Here is a 19588-nt window from a genome sequence, read left to right on the forward strand (position 1 = left end):
CTATGCTAGAACTTTAGGAGGAAAAGCGGGGGTGGCAGACACATAATAGTTACCAATTATTTTTCAGAATATTTTCCAATCAATATCAAGTATATTATTTAGAAAATTATACTACTTATGTCCTCATCCCCATCCATTAATTCTCTAAGCCTGTCCTCTAAAATGCATTGAGTAAGACTGTAGTCAAGATATCCACGTGTACGTTTATAGAGATGTTATCTTTCTAAAGTGATAAGGTGTGAAAGGCTGAAAAGATAGTATACCGTCAATGCTATTAGAAGAAGAATATTCTGTTTTCGGCAACAAGACAAATTCCATTGTTTCACAGTGTTTGGAGATTTAAGAATCTCAGTTAAAAACAAACAAACTATACTAACACATATGTTCCTCATATCAGTAATTCTGATTACACATTTGCTACCTTTTTCAAGAAATATTGACACATTTTTTTTGTAACCTGTTTCTCAGACATGAGATAGTCAGAACTGATGAGTCTTTCACTACTATTTTTAGCTCAAATTAGTTCTAGCAAGCCTGGCTGCTACTGACATTGCATGTTAGAGTTGGTCTTGAAATAATTTCTTACTAAACACATCTTTCACCTTTTTCTTAGGTTTGTTGCCTTATAAAACACGGATGGGTGCAGGGAATCACTGAAACGATGTTATGCTTTTTATTATGTCCCTTTACCCAATGCTAGTATTTGTGCATCTTTCAAAGGAGCTTATCAAAAGCACCATAAAAACCAACTTGAATACACAATTATTTGTTCTCAGGTCATTTTCAGACAGAAATAGGAAGTTTTCCAAAAGTCTGTATTCTGGAAGAATTTAATTCCTTAATGCTACTTTGAGAAAAATAGAATTACATCTTGAATATGTAGAAAGTTATTAAGAATATTTTCTGCTATCAGCAATCCACATGCTCTTTTAGGAGACGTTTATCAGCGAGTTGACCATGATTGTTTAAAACACATTAAGTCCGTGAGGTGCATCTTTGACAGAATATTGCAGAAAATTTCAGTGTAGGTAATTTAGAGTCCTCTATTTTCTGATAGGACTGCAAATTATTAAAGAATTGTTATAAGTCTGATTACGAAGTCTGCTATTTGGCAATTGTGCCTTAAAAATGTGTCCTTTTTTTATATCACATAGGGAGTATCCAAGACAGCTACACCAGCTGCTACTCCACCATCTGCATGTTCCATAGCCTTTGTTCTCAAGAGATGACCCACATGCTTGTTCATCACAAACTTTTGACCATGTCTGCAAGGGAAAAAAAAGTATATATAACATTGCTCAAGATCTATAATCTTGCTAAAGTTCCATTTATTCCTTGATTCTAAGCAGATCATTTGTTAATGTACACTTGCTCAACAAATCTGCAGTGGCAAGCCAAAACACTTTACTGATGTTATAATATCATTGAAAATATTTCAGTTGTAAGCAATGGAAGAATTTATTTATTTAAAGTATATGGCTGCCCATATCATGGCACACAACTGTGGACAGCTATTAATGACTAAAAAAACAAAATCATTTTTAAAAAGTCAAGAAAAAGCAGTTATCCACATCATCATCTACATCACTGATCTATGCAGCCTTTTGGCTCCAACATTATTATCCCAACACCTGGATGGAAAACCAGTTCTGGAGTTTTAGAGCATGATACTGTTGTTGTAGTCCATCAGAAATCTAACAACCAGTATAGCTTAATAGTAATACTCAAGCACAGAGCATCCAGAACCATGCCTTTTTTCTTTCTATTGTACTTTTATTGGAAGTAGCAGTGTCAGGAGATGGCAGATAGGATTACTTTCTTCTAAAACTGATTTATTCTGCATTCCCCTATTAAGTGGTTTCATTAAACATAGCAAGGTAGCGTATTAAATCGACTAGTTGTGCTGAGGATTGGGCAAATATTCCTATATGTACATGATAAATTTAATGCAACATCTAGTGACTCCTAGAACCTAGTTCATCTTTATAGGCAGTAAGTTGAATTGGTTCACTAGTTTATTTAACTTGGTTTTGTCTATTGTGAACAATTCTTGAGACTCTAGCATAATACTTTAAGCCACAGCTTCAGATGCCAAGAACTGAAACATGTGACTATTTGCATAAAAAGTATGCTCTACCACCAAATATTTTATTAGAATGCTAAATTAAATTTCAGTTCAATATATATACACACACACACACATACACATACACACACACACACACATACATACACACACACACATATATATACACAGTTAGGTACTTGGCACATGATTTAGAGTATCATACTATCAATAAACAATCCATAATCTATCTATGGAAGAAAAATATAATGAACAAATAATTTAAAAAAAGAACAAAAACTTAAGGACATAAAGTCCTAGGAAAAATTCAACTAACAGAATCATGCTACTCCTTGACCCATGATTGGGAAAAGGAGAGATGTTTAATACTTTTCAAAGACAGGCAGTCTGGGCCAATGAATCTCAGGGGGCTGATTTTCCATCCTCATTAGAGGATATGGTCTAAATAGGAATTGAACACACCAACCCTTTTTTTTTTTTAAATTTACATTTATATCCCGCCCTTCTCCGAAGACTCAGGGCGGCTTACACTATGTTAGCAATAGTCTTCATTCTATTTGTATATTTATATACAAAGTCAACTTATTGCCCCCAACAATCTGGGTCCTCATTTTACCTACCTTATAAAGGATGGAAGGCTGAGTCAACCTTGGGCCTGGTGGGACTAGAACCTGCAGTAATTGCAGTAATTGCAGGCAGCTGCTGTTAATAACAGACTGCATTAGCAGCCTGAGCCACAGAGGCCCGTAGGATCTTATAGCTGAGCAGAAATAATTCAAGATAACCTGGCCCATAGCCATGAAGGGTTTTACAGATAAGAATCAGTACCTTCAATTGCAACTGGAAGCTCACTGCTAAATAGCAGTGATAATAATTATTGAGGGTAGCCCCTTGTAACGCACATGGTAGTAATCTCTCTGAGATGGCCAATGCATGAGTGGTCATAATCAGGAACTCTTGATCCAGAAGCAGATGCAACTGGCACACAAGGTGGAATTGTGTGTAGGGCCTTTGAGTCACAACTGCTCTTCAAGCAGGAGCTATAAAGAAGGACCCATATATCGTGCACTACTAGTTTTACTTGAAGAGGTGTGATCCTGTCCCGGAAATCTCTGGATCTAGGGAGTACTACAGTCACTAGATCTTATGAGGGTAGAGTCTGTTTTCCCCTAGCCAAATCCCTATGGCTTTCCACAATAGTATCACAGGAAGGTTTGCAGTGGAGATATACAACTGTCATCAACATCTGTGCTGATGTATGACTCAGCCAGCAGTCCGGAAACAGAAGTGGGAAGAGAACTCAGATATTCCACAGAACAAGGGTCTTGGGCTAGAACTTTCTCTCTCTTCATTAATGCTAACTGAACTCCAGAGGAAGGAGGAGTACCACCTCAATACCATGCCTCCCATTCCCAAATCCCTGAGGTGGTTCGAGAAGGATATTTTATCAAATGCCACCAGATTAATAGAATGGATGCACCAATCTCATTCTGGTTTTCCCACAAGTCATCACCAAATGTGATAAATGTTGCCTTCATATCATGTTCAGATAGGAAACCCAACTGAAAGGGATCCAGATAATTAACTATGCCTCAGCCAGAGCCCTTTGAAACTGTAGCCTGACCATGTTCTCAACAAGGAGGCAGCCAGAGTTGAATCCAGCAATGAGACTTATGAGAAGGTGACAGACCTGATTCATTCTGAAGTGCAGGTAGGCCCATATCCTCTCAAGGAAGAATTCTCCATTGCTTGGACCCAATCTCATGCTACCTCCTGGGAGGTCTTACATGAAACAGGAGGGCTATGGATCTAACATACAGGTGGATGCACTCACAACACCCAGGACCTGTCCATTTCTTCAGGGACAACAGGAACAAACACTTCCCAGATAATCATTATTCCTCATGAACTTAATGTGCAGATTTTATCCAAAGTATTAGCAAAAAACTATATATTTTTTACAAATAGGAATGTAAAATTTTAATATCTCTAGGAATTACAGCCTGTTTCTCACCTGATATAGACTCCAAAGATTCCCAATTCAGACACACATTCTGATATTTTCAGTGGACAATGAGCCCTCAATAAGTAATTTAGTGTTGGGGGAGCCTTTATCTTATCCATGAGAATATAAGAAGTCCTCTCAGAACTGTCCTTAATTTTCTCCAGAACTTGCTTAAGCTCATCTCCATAGAGATTATTCCCTGTCAATGCAATAGAAGTTAATATTAGACAAAACAAAGGTGCTAATTTATATGTTACGTTCTTATCCCATCCCGCAATATCAAATAATGAAGAACAAGTGGAAAGGATAAATAAAGAGAAACAATTTCCTATAATTAGCAACATTTTACATGGGCAGATTTACATTTCTCCCCAAAACTATACAGCACAGCATGTTGATCTGATAAAGAACATTTTTTGCACGATTTGTGGAAGGTAACTTCATAGAGGAATGCCTCTTTATTGCTTAGTTAATGCTAGATTTGCTGCAGTTTAATAAATGATATTAACTATTTTAGACAGACTGCAGATAAGCAATGATTATGGAATAACTAAATTCTTCCAGCATTATAGCAATTATTTTTTACTTAAACTATCAGCAAGCAACATTCTCATTCTTTAGAAGTTTTTAGAATCACCAAGTCAGATATAATTGTGACTGTTAAGTATTATAAAATATTAAAAATTGATAAATTATTCAATATTTTTGGGCCTCTGTGGCTCAGACTGGTAAGACAGTCTGTTATTAACAGAGCTGCCTGCAATTACTGCAGGTTCTAGTCCCACCAGGCCCAAGGTTGACTCAGCCTTCCATCCTTTATAAGGTAGGTAAAATGAGGACCCAGATTGTTGGGGGCAATAAGTTGACTTTGTATATAAATATACAAATAGGATGAAGACTATTGCTAACATAGTGTAAGCCGCCCTGAGTCTTCGGAGAAGGGCGGAATATAAATGCAAATAATATATATATATATATTCTACTTAATATTAGCCCTATTCAGGAGTTTAATTAACTGAAATTGTACAAATAAATTCTAATTTTAAAAAAAACTATACAAATAGACTGTATTTAACAATTAACAGACAATGGAAACTGATATCTGTACCCTCGTTATTGGTTTGCTGAAAGAGATGTGCATATAATGAACTTTTCTGCATACCGAGGGGAATGCATGCAATCTCAAACTATCAGAGTTATAAACTGCACAGACATTTCTACATATTTAGTTGTATAAGTGAAGGCTCTCTTCTCTGCAGATATTATATGCACACTGAGTACAGAACAGGTTCTATATTAAACATGGTATAAATGAAGTTCATAAGTTTATGTAATTTTTAAGCAGAACGCCTAAATAGCTCTACTGTTCTGCTATTGTAGAATTCATGTGTCTGAAAGTGATTCTGTTTCAGACTTTTCTTACTTGCAATGAAGGTATTACAGATTTTGAAAATGAATTATTAGATTCTGGAACTGAAATTCTGATTCTGAACATATTTAAACCACTACTGTATAACTCTTAACTTAGTTATCTGATGATTTAAGTGGCTAAGTGGTTTTAGAACCAAAATTTTATGATTAAAAATAAATTATTAGAACTTTCATTATAAAAGCCCAGCAAATTATTACCTCCTCCTTCCCTTTGTGGTTTTAACACAAATCGGTCTGGGTCAGCAATAGCAATGGCAACCATCTTATCACCCTCTTCATCCTTGAGGAAAAGAAGACTATTGCAAAGTAGTCATAGCAAATGCTTAAGTTTGGCTTTTAACAACAAAATTTCTAGTATATATTAAACATACATAATAGCCCTAGACAAAAATTAAGATTCACAATTTACCAAAAGATTTTATTAATGATATATACTTTATACAGTATGTATTATTGCTACTGTGCTCTCCAATTTTGTACTGCATTATAGCACTGCATATATTCAATGTCCATTTCCCACAACGCATTGCTATTTACCATTTCCAAGGAGTAGAGACCTGTGAATGTTGCTCTCAATCGAGCCACTGCTTCTGGTTCATTTGGCAAGAATCTTTCCAGGACTCCTGGTCGGCTGAGCTCCTGCTGAACTTTTTTGGTTCCAACAAGCTGTGTAGCTATATCAGGACACTTAACTGCTCTGGACTTTTCCAGCAATAACCGTGCCTCCCAGTTCTTAAAACAAACAAAATATCTCATTGCAGATGCTTTTGTAACATACAGTATTTAAGATATTGTACAATTGTTGTATGTCATGCAGCTGAGGAAACTTGTATGTTCCTTCTCCCCCTTGCATCTGCATCTCCTGCAATACACTTACTAAATAAAAATTTAGTAAGAAAACTGCATGACAGAAGAAAAATTAGCACATCTCTACAGAATCTTTTAGTATAAAAACTGATAAAATTATGTATATATCACTACTGTTTAATCAGATGAAAAGAAACCCACATAACCCTCTGGGTACCTGAATATTAGCAAAAGATATACACAAAAATATCTTTGCAATAGTCACAAATATCTGTAGCTTGGGTGTAGGATGAGGGTGGAGGTTCGTTCTCCAAGCTCATGAGAATGAACCTTCACCCTCATAAAAGTATCTCTAGCCACTGAAACAACCAACCTGTATTTGACATGGCAGCCAAAAGTACCACTGCTATTAAACTTACAAAGTAAATTCCTTCCCCCTCTTCCAATTGAAATCACTTCAGAACGTTGTCCTTGTTTTCTGAATAATTTAGAAAGGAAGTCATATGAGCATCTTAGCATTTTTTTTGAAATGGCAATGAACTATTATTAAAATTAATTCAGAGAAAGACAGCCAACTATCATAGGAAGAACTGAATAATTTTCAGTGAATTTATTTCACAGTTCATGGATCCAACTCTATTTAGAATAATTTCATTTTAAACGTATACAAGATTTCTGCATTACTTCTATTTAATTATTATATGATTGAGATTGTTGTAGTTCATCCTGAAATATGTGATAATTGTCTAAATGGTCCGTAACATAAATTATATACCTTATGCCTAGCTGCCAAAGATCATTATGGTACTAACCTGTTCATTATAACTTCTTGGCATATAGCCTTCTCTGTAATATACCACTGCTACTTCCTCCCCATCTCTGAAACAGAGAGCAAATATGTAAGCACTTTTCTCCATTTCTCAAGCCTTTTCTCCCCTACCCTCTCTCTCACACATACACAAACCGTGCAGTATCTTCCATTACTGCAAAGTAGATTTCTATTAATTTTGAATGCTTTGATTACATTTCCAAAAACATTACATTCAATTACTGAAATACTGTAAAATCAGCATTATCAAACAGATCATTCTTTTATAGTTCTGCTGTTAATTAAATATAATAACTGATTTCCAACCTTTCAGTGAATTAGGACACAACTAGATGTATTAAGGACTGAAACTGTTTTAATAGTAACCAGGATGTCATTCACTTAAATCCTTGAATAAACTCTACTTCCAACAGTACTAATTTAGCCATTTATTAGCTACTTATTTAAAAATGTATTTCACATATCCAGTTAAAAATGATTTTTGATTTATAATCTGGTAGTCGTGAACATTTCCAAATATCTGATACTATTTAACAAATGCAACACAAATATTTTTTAGTGCGCAAACACTATAGATATATGAAAATTAAGCTCACATATGAACTATCCATGCCCTAATAATCTAAAATTATTTTAGTTTAATCCTCATTTAACAAAAACTCTTGTTTAATCCTTTCTATTCTATGTTGCTGCAAGATTTGTAAGAAATAATTGTGAAATTACCATCTGTTCCTATGAGTATACCATTAAACATTTTATCTGGCTGATAGTTACTGCTCTGTGCCAACTGCAAAAACTGCTTTCCATGTTGAGGAAAGATCTTTGGAAGTTGAGAGACACTGCAAAGAAACCTGGCCTTTCCATGCTATGGAAAACGTTAGTTAAAAACAGGCTAATATGTTGTGGCAGAATTACTGTCTTGATTCAACAAAGCTTTTCTAAAATGACATTAGAGGCTGGATGTAGGTAAGATAATTTTCCACCTAAGATAATTAATATATAGTATTACTAGGGTTTAACAAAATTCAATGACAGACCTATGGACACTACTTACATATACAGTTTCTTTTCACTGTCCAAAGATGCTTTTTCAAACACATCTTTAAAACTTTTTCGGATCACCTTGATATTCCTTAGGGTGCAAGAAAGACAAGAAGAATTGGAATTTTAAATAGAAACCAAGTGCTTTCAATTAAAAAAGGGCTTCCATTTTATGTGGAAAAGATAACATGTTTTCCTCAACTAAAAAGCAAGATTGCTGATGAAGAATCAGAACAGCTTCTGTAAAGGTAAATCTGACTCCATTTATCTTTTAGAATTAATGGGACATAGGGCGAACATCAAAGACAAGACATTTGTGTAATGAGGAGGGACAGAGTGCCTCCTCATAACACAAATCTATTATCTAAATCTAATAATCTATTGATTATTAATATGCTCCATTTGATAACATATAGATATACCTAATATTGGATTAAGTTTCATTTGGCCTGCATTAATGAGTTTTTCCTTGGCCAGAGTTCACAGTCTTTTTATTTACTTGGAAAGATTTCACATAGGATCAGGATGAGCTTGGTTGGGAAAGTGATAGCATGGCAGCTCTAGCAGTGTGAGTTGACTCCAACATGTTGATCATAACATTAGTTGACAATGTTATCTTAAGATGTAGAACACTGATATGCTTTTCTCTTAAACTTCAGATGACTATTATTTTCTGTAGTAGACATCCAATGTAAATTGGACTAACATAAAACAATGTTTTGGTTAAGCCCTGAGCCACAACTGCTGAGGAGGAAGTTACGTGGCCATGTGGCACCACTGGTGTCCCAAGGGCTATGTTCAGCTACTATATTTGATTGTGGAGGTCCTGGTAGCTGAGAAGTATCATAAAATGTCATCTCCCTTTCTTTATTAATAAAATCTATATGGTATATGCCTTAGCATCACAAACCATACATTTTTTGTAGTTTTGAAACAGGAAAAAAAATAAAAAGCTTTGCAGAGAAAAAACAAATGGCATAGTTAGCAGAATTCAAGCTGGAAAATTAAACTGTTCTTTGCAATGAAGTGAGAAGCTCCCAGAATAGAAAACAGTTAAAATTCTGGAACTGCATATCAACTCCACATTCCAAAATCAAGGAAGAAGATGAGAGCAAACCATGTTTGTATTTTTCACAAGAAAATGAATGGGCAGCAGAGAACTGTTACGTATAAGATGTTAAGTTATTAAAATGAATGTGCCTGAAATTTTGGAAGAGATGAATATTGGCTTATTTTTTTTTAAGTTTGTTTACCTAGCGGCTTATTTCCCTCATTTTATAGCATAATTCCTGGAGCTACCAAAAAAAATGGTTTAGAAGTTGCATGAAGCTATGAGTTTCTCAGCCTTGTTTTAATAGTTTTAAAATTTGTATTTATCTTCAAAATATATTTTAAGGAACCAAATGTTAATGATGTAAGCTCTCATGGAATGAATTTAATCGCAAAGATATATATAAATATTCAGATTTGAAATATACCACTTCAGTTGCAAAAAGCATTCCCACCTTAAATGTAAAACAGCTGTTTCAAGTACAAAAGCAGGACTGTTTGGGGAATTTAAAAAAGTTTCTAGATCAGAAAAAGGAATTCTGTTTCAAACTCAAAACACTTATTTCAAATTTGAAACATTTAGCTTAAGATATTTGCCCAGCACTACTGAACAGCATGCTGATCCTAATTATATGAAACTGTTACCTTATCCATAGTTCATTTTCTATACAACGTTGGTCAAAAATATTTCTCTGAGCCTCTTCAACCAGAAACATCACCACTGCTCTGAAATAAAAATACATTATGTAGTAATTGCATTAATTAAAGCATTATAATTTTGAAACACATTATTCAGTGTTTATTTTATAACATCCAGAAATAGGGATTGGCAATCTGCAAGAATACAAAGGCAAAATGTGCGTCTACAAATCCACTGCTATGTTCCTAGGAATAGTGCAATTTTTATGCTCTCTTAAAAAAAAGTGAATATAAGAAAACAGACGTATTAAAGCTGAGCTAGACATAATACATTAATTTTCCTTAAATAATGGGTCTCATTCTCCCAGTATTATCAGTCTCACATTTCGTCTAGTCCTCAATCTTTGAAATTGTTTTTGCCATTCATAAAAAGCACACTACAAAAATAATCTCCACTTTGTACTTATATATACATAATCTCAATCTTTATGCAATCCTATAGGGCAGAGGTGTCAAACTCAATTTCACTGAGGACCACATCAGGGTTGTGTTTGACCTTGGAGGGCCAGGGTGTGTGTGGCCAGGGGTGGGCATGGCCATGGTGGGCGTTTGACACAGGCTCAAGATGCATTTTTTCCCCTTCTTTTCTTTCTTTCCACAGTTCTTTACTATAATGATTTTCCCATCTCTTCTACCAGATATTATTGGCAAACATTTATTACTTATTCTTCATACACCACTAAACTTTTATTTCTAAATTTATACCCTATTGTTTAATAGTAAACTGCTTTTCCAAGCAGAAAAGCTATTTATACTATTGTATTTTTATCATTCAACTAATAATAAAAATACATTGTATAAATAACATGATAATTGAAGATCTAACAGCAGAGATAAATTTTCAGGAGAGTAAATAGAAATAGCTGTCAATTATAGATTTTTGACTGTAGATTAAATGGACCTACAGCAGTCTGCTGTTTTTGGCTGGCAGAGTGCTTCAGGAGGCCAGGGAGGCCAAAAATGGGCCCTGTGGGGACCACACACGGCCAGCCCAGCCCTGTGGGCCAGATTTAAGTATCCCACAGGCTGCATCCAGCCAGTTTGACACCCCTGCTCTAGGGTGTTTGGTCTCCTATTCGTCTCTTTGCTTACTATATGGTTGTCCATCCTTTACATACAATAAATACTGCATGGCCTCACTCCACTTCTTGCTTATTTCCACTGATTTTTTTGAAGCTGCAGTCATAGTCTTCTGTTACTGTTCTACTAATATTCTACTTGGTGTCTTTAGATCTTATTGCCTTCAATCATGGTTTCAAAGATCACTACTACTACTATTCATCGATTATTTAAATGCATCCTAAACGGGGCTGCCCCGAAGACCACATGGAGGCTACAGATGGTCCAAAATATGGCAAAGTCAGCAGTAATTAGTATGCTATGATACACCCAAAGCAGTTGACATTTACTGCTTTGCAAACTGCACTGGTTACTAGATGGTTTTCAGGGGCTTCCAGGTACAATTCGAGATTGCATGCCATAGGGCTAGGTTATTTGAGAAGCTGCCAATTCCTTCAATTCTTTCTGCCCATAAACTTAGGAAACATGGCTTCTCTGTCACAGAGTATCACTTATTCATAAAAATAAAATGCACAACTATGCAGATATTTTATAGGCTGCTTATCTTACCTATCTGAGCCGTAGAGTTCCCAAGCTCTTGCAATGCCCATAGCAATTCCTTTCGATGGATTATTGGAAAGCAATTTTGAGGCTTCCTTTGATTTCCCCAAAACATTCAGCACATGCCTATGATTAGGATACATAGATACAGAAGTCATAAAAGATTGAGAATACACAACTGCTAGGACAAAGCTATTAGAGACATAAAAGACCTAATCATTTCTGAAACACACCCTAAAAATCCCTCATGAGTAATGCACATATATACAAAACATTTTCACTTGCAAAATTAAATCAAGCATGGAAAGATTATCATTGCCATATATTTTGTGGTCAAAGCATCAATTTATTCAAGGGTGCCATTAATAAATGTCATTATAAAATACATTCTAAACTTGGCAACAGTTTTAACAAGGAGAAAACCACAACCCATCAAAATGGCAGGGCAAGCTACAATATATAAACAGAAAACAAACTCCTCACTCATTCACACTGTTACCTAGTTGGACAATGAAACATTTAGAAGCATAAAACCAACTTCAGAGAGCACTAAGGACTCCATAGTTCAAGAGTAAGCTAATTATACTCCATTGTATCGAAACTGTCTTTTATAACTGCACCTTACAAAAACACAGCAACAATAATTCAAGGCAAAATTCAGATGAAGAATTTTGAAGAAACTCATCTATCTTTCTTTTTTAATAAAACAAGTAAGCATAGAGAATCAATTTATGATATTGATCGTTAGAAGGATTCATAATTTTATGCTGATGCCTTTGCACTTGCAGTGGGAATATACCAAGAGAAAGTACTTCTGCCATGGTGCTTAACTGGATGAGCAATGAGCTGACAAGTACGTTATTGCATAGATGAGAAGGTGGCAGCTTTGGATTCAAGTTTTATTTATTTATTAAATTAATATACCACTCATCTCTCTGTCAAGTGATTCTGGATAGCTCACAATATTAAAAAGCAAGTACAAAACATTAAAACATTAAACACATAGATTAACTAAAAAACAAATTTCAATGGGGGGGTGGGATCTTCTTCTTCGTCTACTAACCACCTCCAGCATGGAACACCCTCTTCAGAGCCCCAGGCCAAATGGCAGAGCCAGGTTTTGAGGCTCTTTCGAGGCCAAGAAAATGGGAGTGGATCTCATTTTGAGGAGCATGATGATTCAGAGGATGGATATAGGCAGCCTACATTATCAGATGGACCTTGACTAAGGCATTTCAACTATCCTTTTCCCATGCACTTCTGCTCTATCTGAGCCAAAATCTTAGTGAAGTATGATATTTTTAAGTAGCCTTAAAATAAGAATTGAAAACTTGCTGGATGAAATCACAAACGGTGAAGGGCAAATCTTCAGCATTTAACATAGCTTTAAGCCATCCTTATTACAGAATAGAAACAGCACTGAATAAACAATCACAAGCAAGCAAAGCAAAGTGGAATTCCAGTCAACTTTCATACACAGTGAAAGAATGCAATTTTGCATGGCAACCTTACCGGTGTACTGTAGTGGTTCGAGATGTGAGGCCTCCAAAGCTTGCAGCAATGGTATTTATCTCCACTTGTTTTAGAGCTGGAGAACCATCTGCACCATAGTCAAACATGTAATCAGAGCGATTGATTCCTAAAACCAATGACTAAGTAAGACAGAAACAGAAGTAAGACAGAAATTATAGCAGAAGCTATAGTGGCAAGTATTCCAAAAAGACATTTACTCTGCATTATTATTCATCAAACATCAATTTGTTCATCAGTTTATTTATTGCACTGAGCACTTAACCATAATATAATCCACATGACAGCAGTTCTGGTACTAGGTTCATGTTTCCATAAGGACTGACTGGCAAGGAAGTTTTAAAGGAGAACTTTTCTATTGGCACTAGGATGAAGGTTTAGGGTTAGGTGCCCATGGGATTGGCTGATATAAACGGTTACACTGCTTTGTACAGCACATTACAATAATCCATACAGGAGTTGACTAGTGCACGAGCAACTGTGAGACTGTGAATTTTAGATCACTTGGGCACTGCTTTGATAGGAAAACCGGATCGGGTGTGTAACCACTGTCTTGTGTCAGGTTCTGGATCACCTGGGATAATCCAAGACTGGCATGGATGCCAGAAACTTCTGAGCCACATCAGACCATCTCCCAAGAAATGCAGACTGAAACCACCAGGATAACAAGCCATTTATCATTTGTTGAAGTCTTAGATTAGTCTCTGATTCAGCATGTATGTTAGTTAGTCTTATTATAAGTATTTAGGGTAAATGGTAGTCTTAGAATTATATAGGATAACCTGTTTCAATAACTTATGGTTCAGATGATCTTCGGTTAACAACCACTTGTTCAGTGAGCAAATTTATGACAGTGCTGAACGAATGTTACTTATGATTGGTCCTTGAAAGTTCTAGCCATCGCAGCATTCCCATGATCATTTGACTGCATTTTGGAACCATCCCTGCTGGCTTCTCACAAGCAAAGTCCTTGGGGAAGTTGGTGGGAAATCAGAAGTTGCAATCTTATGAGCTCCTCATTTAATTGTCTGTGATTCACTTAATGCTAATTGGGAACAGACAGAACTGCAATCACTACATGGCATAGTCATGTAAGGTCATGCTTTATGACTGCATAACTTTGCAGCAGGAATTACTATTGTTAAGCGAGGATTACCTGCCCTCTATTATGATAGGGATTGCCTGACAAGGTAACGCTTAGGGTACTTTCCCCTAGTATTAGGGTTAGGTTTCTTTTTGCTTTACACTTACATTGAATGTGAAGGTTACTTTTTGAGTGAATGTTTACCATTAATACCGTGTTTCTCCAAAAACACAACCCACCCCAATAATAAACCCAACCCTAATTTTTTGGGGGATGGGCCTAATATTACCCCTACCCCGAAAATAAGCCCTGGGGGATGGGTGTGGCCAGCACCAGTGGCAGTTTGGGAGGGGCAACTGTCTGGTTGCAGCTCACTGGCCCCTTGGGGCAACGCAAATACTGCTTTTGCTCTTTTCTTTCTGGGTGTAGCGCTTCTGCTTGTTGGGACACGGTAAAAGCATTACAGTTATGTTTTAGAAACTGCTTACTAGTAAAATTTTTAGGTTAAAATTCTCCTGCCTGCCATCCTTCCCTCAGTCTGCATTAAGCTGGAGGAATAGATGGCAGGCAGGAGTCTTATAAGGATGATGTATTAGACATAAATCAACAGCTTTAGCAGCTTTTATGAAATACCTGAGCAATTCCTTCATCCAAAACCTGCTTATAAATTTTAAACAGTTGAGCTGTAAAATCATCCACTTTAAGGATACTAGGAAGAAGTAGAAAACAGAGATCATATGTAGAATTCAGACATACTGTAAAAATACAAGAACCACTTTAAAAAAGACACAAAGTAACATTGAAACTTTCAGTTCCCTAGAATTTTTCACAAGTTAAGGAATTATAAAAATACAAGGGTCAGAGAAATCCAAATATTAGATCAAATATTTTAGAGTGATGTTTATTCTTCCGTACTTTTTTCTAATATATTTGCGGAGGAAAGTTGCTCATTATATAAAATACCTTAGCAGGAAAAGATCTTGAATGAGCCTACATTTTTAAAGAATTTATACCATATTAGGATAACAATATTTATTACAAGGAAGATATTTTTTCATCAGTTTTTCCTCGGTTTACTGCATAATACGGCTGTTATTTATCTTAAAAATCCAGTTCTTCATATTTCTGATGCTATTTGAACCTCCAGCAACAATTTATGTGGAAAAAAAATCTCAAAATGTATACATGAATTTTCAGCAAACACATAATGCCTGGGAATTCACATTATGTATTTCCAACTGTCATGTAACCACAAGAATCACAAGACCATTCAGATGACAAAGTATATCAATCTTGGAATCTATTATATATATAATGCTTAAACATAAGAAAACATGAAATGGGGATGCTGGTTGATATTATTTACTTAGAAATACATTCATAACATCTTTCCTTAGTTTTCCAGTCATTTGCAAACAATTAGACAAATATCACTTGAATATAATAGGCACAGAGAGTAGCCTGATGTGAACAACGAGGAAGAATGTATGAATGTTCCTTCCACATTCTACTAAATCAATTTTAATAGGAGTTGTCCTCACTTAATGACCATAATTGGGACCCACAAATGAGTTGCTAAGCAACATAGTCATTAAGTGAAACATCACCTGACTGTGCCTGACTTATGAGATCAGTTCCACTGCAGTTTTTAAGCAATTCACCTGCAATCATTAAAAATGATACCATGTGATCATGACTTGCAACTTACTGCTGGCTTCTCTACTGATTTTGCTTCTCAGAAGTTGGCAGTGAAGCTCTCAAATGGTAAACACTTGTCAGTTTAAAAGCACCTGAATCACAATCACATGACCATGGGGCGCTGCAACTATTGTAAGTTCAAGGACTAGATGTAAAGCTACTTTTTCAGTACTCGTAAATTTAAAAAGTCATTATACAGGGAAGTTGTTAACTGAGGATTACCCATCCAGCAATTATGAAAATTGCAACTGCAATACTTTTTTTTCTTAATATGCAATAGACAGACATACCTGGCAAGAGTGACTTCTAGAAATTCTGTATCCTGGCTAACTTTATCCACTAGTAGGTTAAAATCTTGTTGAATGGAATAGGCTTGTTCAAGCAGACTTTTTGGTACTGGAGATGGGAACAGTGTAAAAGGTGCAAAATTCACAACCTGTTAAAACAAGGAAAAGCAATGGATATGCTGTTTTTGAACCCTTTGAACAAGTAATGAAATGAAGCTCTTTCAAATCTTGAAAGCATACTGGAAGGGGAGGCAACTTAATAGCATTATAGCAGAATTATATTGACAACATTATGTACTTTCAGAAGCTGAGCTTTAATGGAAACAAGTGTTCCATAAATGATGTAGCTACAAAGGAAAGGCAAATGGGAGCAAATAAAAGAAACAAAGCTTTCCATGTATATTGTGTCACTTTGGCCTGCTTGCTCGCATTGGATCATTACATGCAGCCAGATACGTTAACGGTACCATACATGAAAAAAATTATCACATGGAGACAAATTACTGAGAACTTTGCTTTACATGCAGATAATTGTCAGCTATCTTCACTGACCAGTATATGAATGAATTTATCTACCCAGTAAGGTTTGAAAGTATATAAAATGTTAATGGAAAATGAGCAGTACATATAACAAATATAAAATAGACATGTTTTCTATTGAACAAACATGTAAAAATCAATTCAGGAATAAAGGACATATAATTAATAAAGTTGTAGGGGGTATAGATGTAGTTAAATAACTGCTGAGTAATACTACAATATTGCTATACAATAACATAAGTACTTGTTTTAAGATCTATCAGGTAGGTATATGGTGCTACAAAGATTTTGCAACATGAATTCTAGTTTTGAACTTACATCAGAAGCATTGGGGTCATCTTTAGTCCTCATTAGAACACCTTCAAGTAGTGCTACATCTATTGCAATGGGAGCCACATATTGAATGAGCTGCACATTTTGCAAAATATCTTTCCAAAGCGTAGTCATTGCAAAGACTGAAAAAGATACAATAAAATTCTAAAAATATTATTTTATACACACATACACCACCAAGATGATGTGCAGAAGAAATATAAGATTCAATATCCATTAAAAATACCATACTGCAATAAATTAAAAAATACAGGATGAAATCATGTAATATTAAATTGTATAACACATTTAAAAAGTTCAGAAGCTCAATATTTAACAATCCAAATAGTTAGCAAAAGGCAGATTGAAACAATCAAATTTTAAAGATTGGTTTAAAATTTGCACAATGTGTTGAATGAATTTCTATAAGTTTGAGCCACCACTAAGAAGTTGATCTTATTCATAGATATAATTATGTAACTTAGTCCTAAAAACACACCATCTATCTAATATATACCTGGGAATACATCCCACAAAAATATAGTGGTACTTTATACAGTAGAATCTAAATTTTTTTAGTGAACTTCACACTTGACCAAAGACATGAGAGTACATATCTAATTCTTAGATCCAAGATATAAGTTCACAAAGAGTTAAGAGACTGATCTTTAAATCTGATTATTTTTACTGAAGTAAATATACAAACAAATGAATTACAAAATGCATGGGTGGCATAGATAGCAATTTTCCTTCCAATTAGACACAGGCACATACACTCACAGGGGAAACATTGTTTTACAGAAATATACTGAATGATTCCTAAATACATAGTTATGAAGCACCTCAAAATGAAATGGTATTGTAGATAAAATCAGATTTTCATGACCACTAGACAACAGAATGTGTGAAATACACTATTGAAGTATCATTATATTCTGTCCATCCCCAGAACTTTCCTCTTTGTTAGTATAGATTTCACATAGTCATCAATTTATGCTGCCTTTTGTAACAATGCCTGTGTCTATGTAACCCGCGTCTGAGCTCCAACAATACATTTTTTCATGTATCTCTATTTGTGAGATACAGAAATATCCTATTAACAATCATGCTAGAAAAAATACACTAACTAACTGAATATATTTGTTATTACAGGAATTCCCTGATTTCTTATTATTTTTAGTGTAATAACAAAGTTCATCTGGCAGTTTTACCTCTGGGCAAAGCAGTAACCTATTAACAATAATTATGATACATATCTCCATGAGCCAAGAAGTACAATAATGAATCCCTATAGATATAAATCTTGACAACTTATGTCAGAACAGCAATTACAATCTTTTGCATTGCAAAATTATAATTGACAACTTATGTCAGAACAGCAATTATACAGAAACCCAGGCTAATGGAAGTAGTTTGTTCAAAGGAAACTTTATGCTAAATAATGTAACCAAACTCATTAATATTAATAATGAGTTACTTTAGAAAGAATTTAAATTATTTACTTGAACAAATATAAACAACTTTATCAGGTTCAGGCTATTGTAACTTGCAACCTTATGCCTTATTGGAAGAAATCTGGATAACTACACACACTGCAATAATTCATTTTCATTCTGTTACAAAGGAAGTGTGAAAAAAATACAAGACCAATTCAATTTATTAACATAATATCAAATATCTATCACTGAAACCATAGAAGAAAAAATTCATTTTTTTCTAAAACAGGCTAGTATTGCTTTAACACCTATTAAAATAAAAGAAAGGAAACAAAGGAGGGGGGAAAAATCTCAACTGTCGGTAGACAAATGCTGACTCATCTATGGCCTGTCTCTAGTTAATAAGTGTTTTTAATCACTCTTTTTTCCCTCACTTTCTGTAAACGACAGCATCTTTTAGAATAGGTCTCAGTCCGGAACCTGTGGACATGAAGGACCTTCTTTCCCATCATAAAATGAATTGACAGTTCCGTTATAATAGTTTTTAAAGAATGTATAGTCATGTTTGTCTCTCAGGATTGACCTCTGCATCCCAGATATTGGTTAGCTTTGGTCCCGGACCGGTCCACTTCCCCAACCCTCTCGGCAGCGGCTTAACTCTTCAGAACACCCACCCATCCCATTCGTTGTTAGTTAGGACAGACGATGCTCTGCGTCCTTCTGCCCTGAATAGTCCCGCACCCCGCTTTTTTTCACCTGAGAAAAGCTTTGAGTTAATGGGCACCACTGGGTCCTCCCATTTCTCCCTTCCAGTGAGTGAGGAAAGGCGTCGGCTCCTACATCCTCGGCTCAGAGCACTGATACTCACTAACACACCTCGCCCTTTCCTCGGATTTAAATTTCTATGCAACCATTGAAAAACAGAAGACATATATATTCCCGCCGCCCAGGCGCCCACTCGCCCACCCCGGTACCTGAGACCACTCTGACGGGAATCTACAACTATGTCCGCTCAGCTAGGCCCCTCGCAGATTGGCTACTCTTTCAGCCTATCCACGAACACTTAGTGCCCTTTGCACTGATTGACAGGAGTGTAATCATATCGGAAAAGTGCGCACAAAAAAAAGGCGAAT

General features: G+C 35.5%; 1 protein-coding gene across 2 annotated transcripts; it reads right to left on the reverse strand.

Moving 5' to 3' along the window:
* Positions 1 to 659: 659 nt before the first annotated feature.
* GSS (glutathione synthetase) lies at positions 660 to 19526 on the reverse strand. Of its 2 annotated transcripts, none has more exons than XM_058175547.1 (13): positions 19430 to 19526; positions 17026 to 17162; positions 16171 to 16316; positions 14816 to 14891; positions 13081 to 13220; positions 11578 to 11694; positions 9895 to 9975; positions 8213 to 8290; positions 7142 to 7208; positions 6060 to 6254; positions 5721 to 5802; positions 4101 to 4290; positions 660 to 1265 (listed from the first exon to the last, which is right to left on the reverse strand). In XM_058175547.1, exons 2-13 carry the CDS (start codon positions 17152 to 17154, stop codon positions 1142 to 1144), a joined length of 1425 nt encoding a protein of 474 aa, XP_058031530.1. In that variant the 5' UTR covers positions 17155 to 17162; positions 19430 to 19526; the 3' UTR covers positions 660 to 1141. The 2 variants fall into 2 exon arrangements, with proteins under 2 accessions (XP_058031530.1, XP_058031529.1); XM_058175546.1 differs by lacking the exon at positions 19430 to 19526 and adding an exon at positions 19212 to 19420.
* Positions 19527 to 19588: the final 62 nt, after the last annotated feature.

Source organism: Ahaetulla prasina, chromosome 3, assembly GCF_028640845.1.
Source record: "Ahaetulla prasina isolate Xishuangbanna chromosome 3, ASM2864084v1, whole genome shotgun sequence".
In the NCBI taxonomy this organism is placed as follows: Eukaryota; Metazoa; Chordata; class Lepidosauria; order Squamata; family Colubridae; genus Ahaetulla; species Ahaetulla prasina.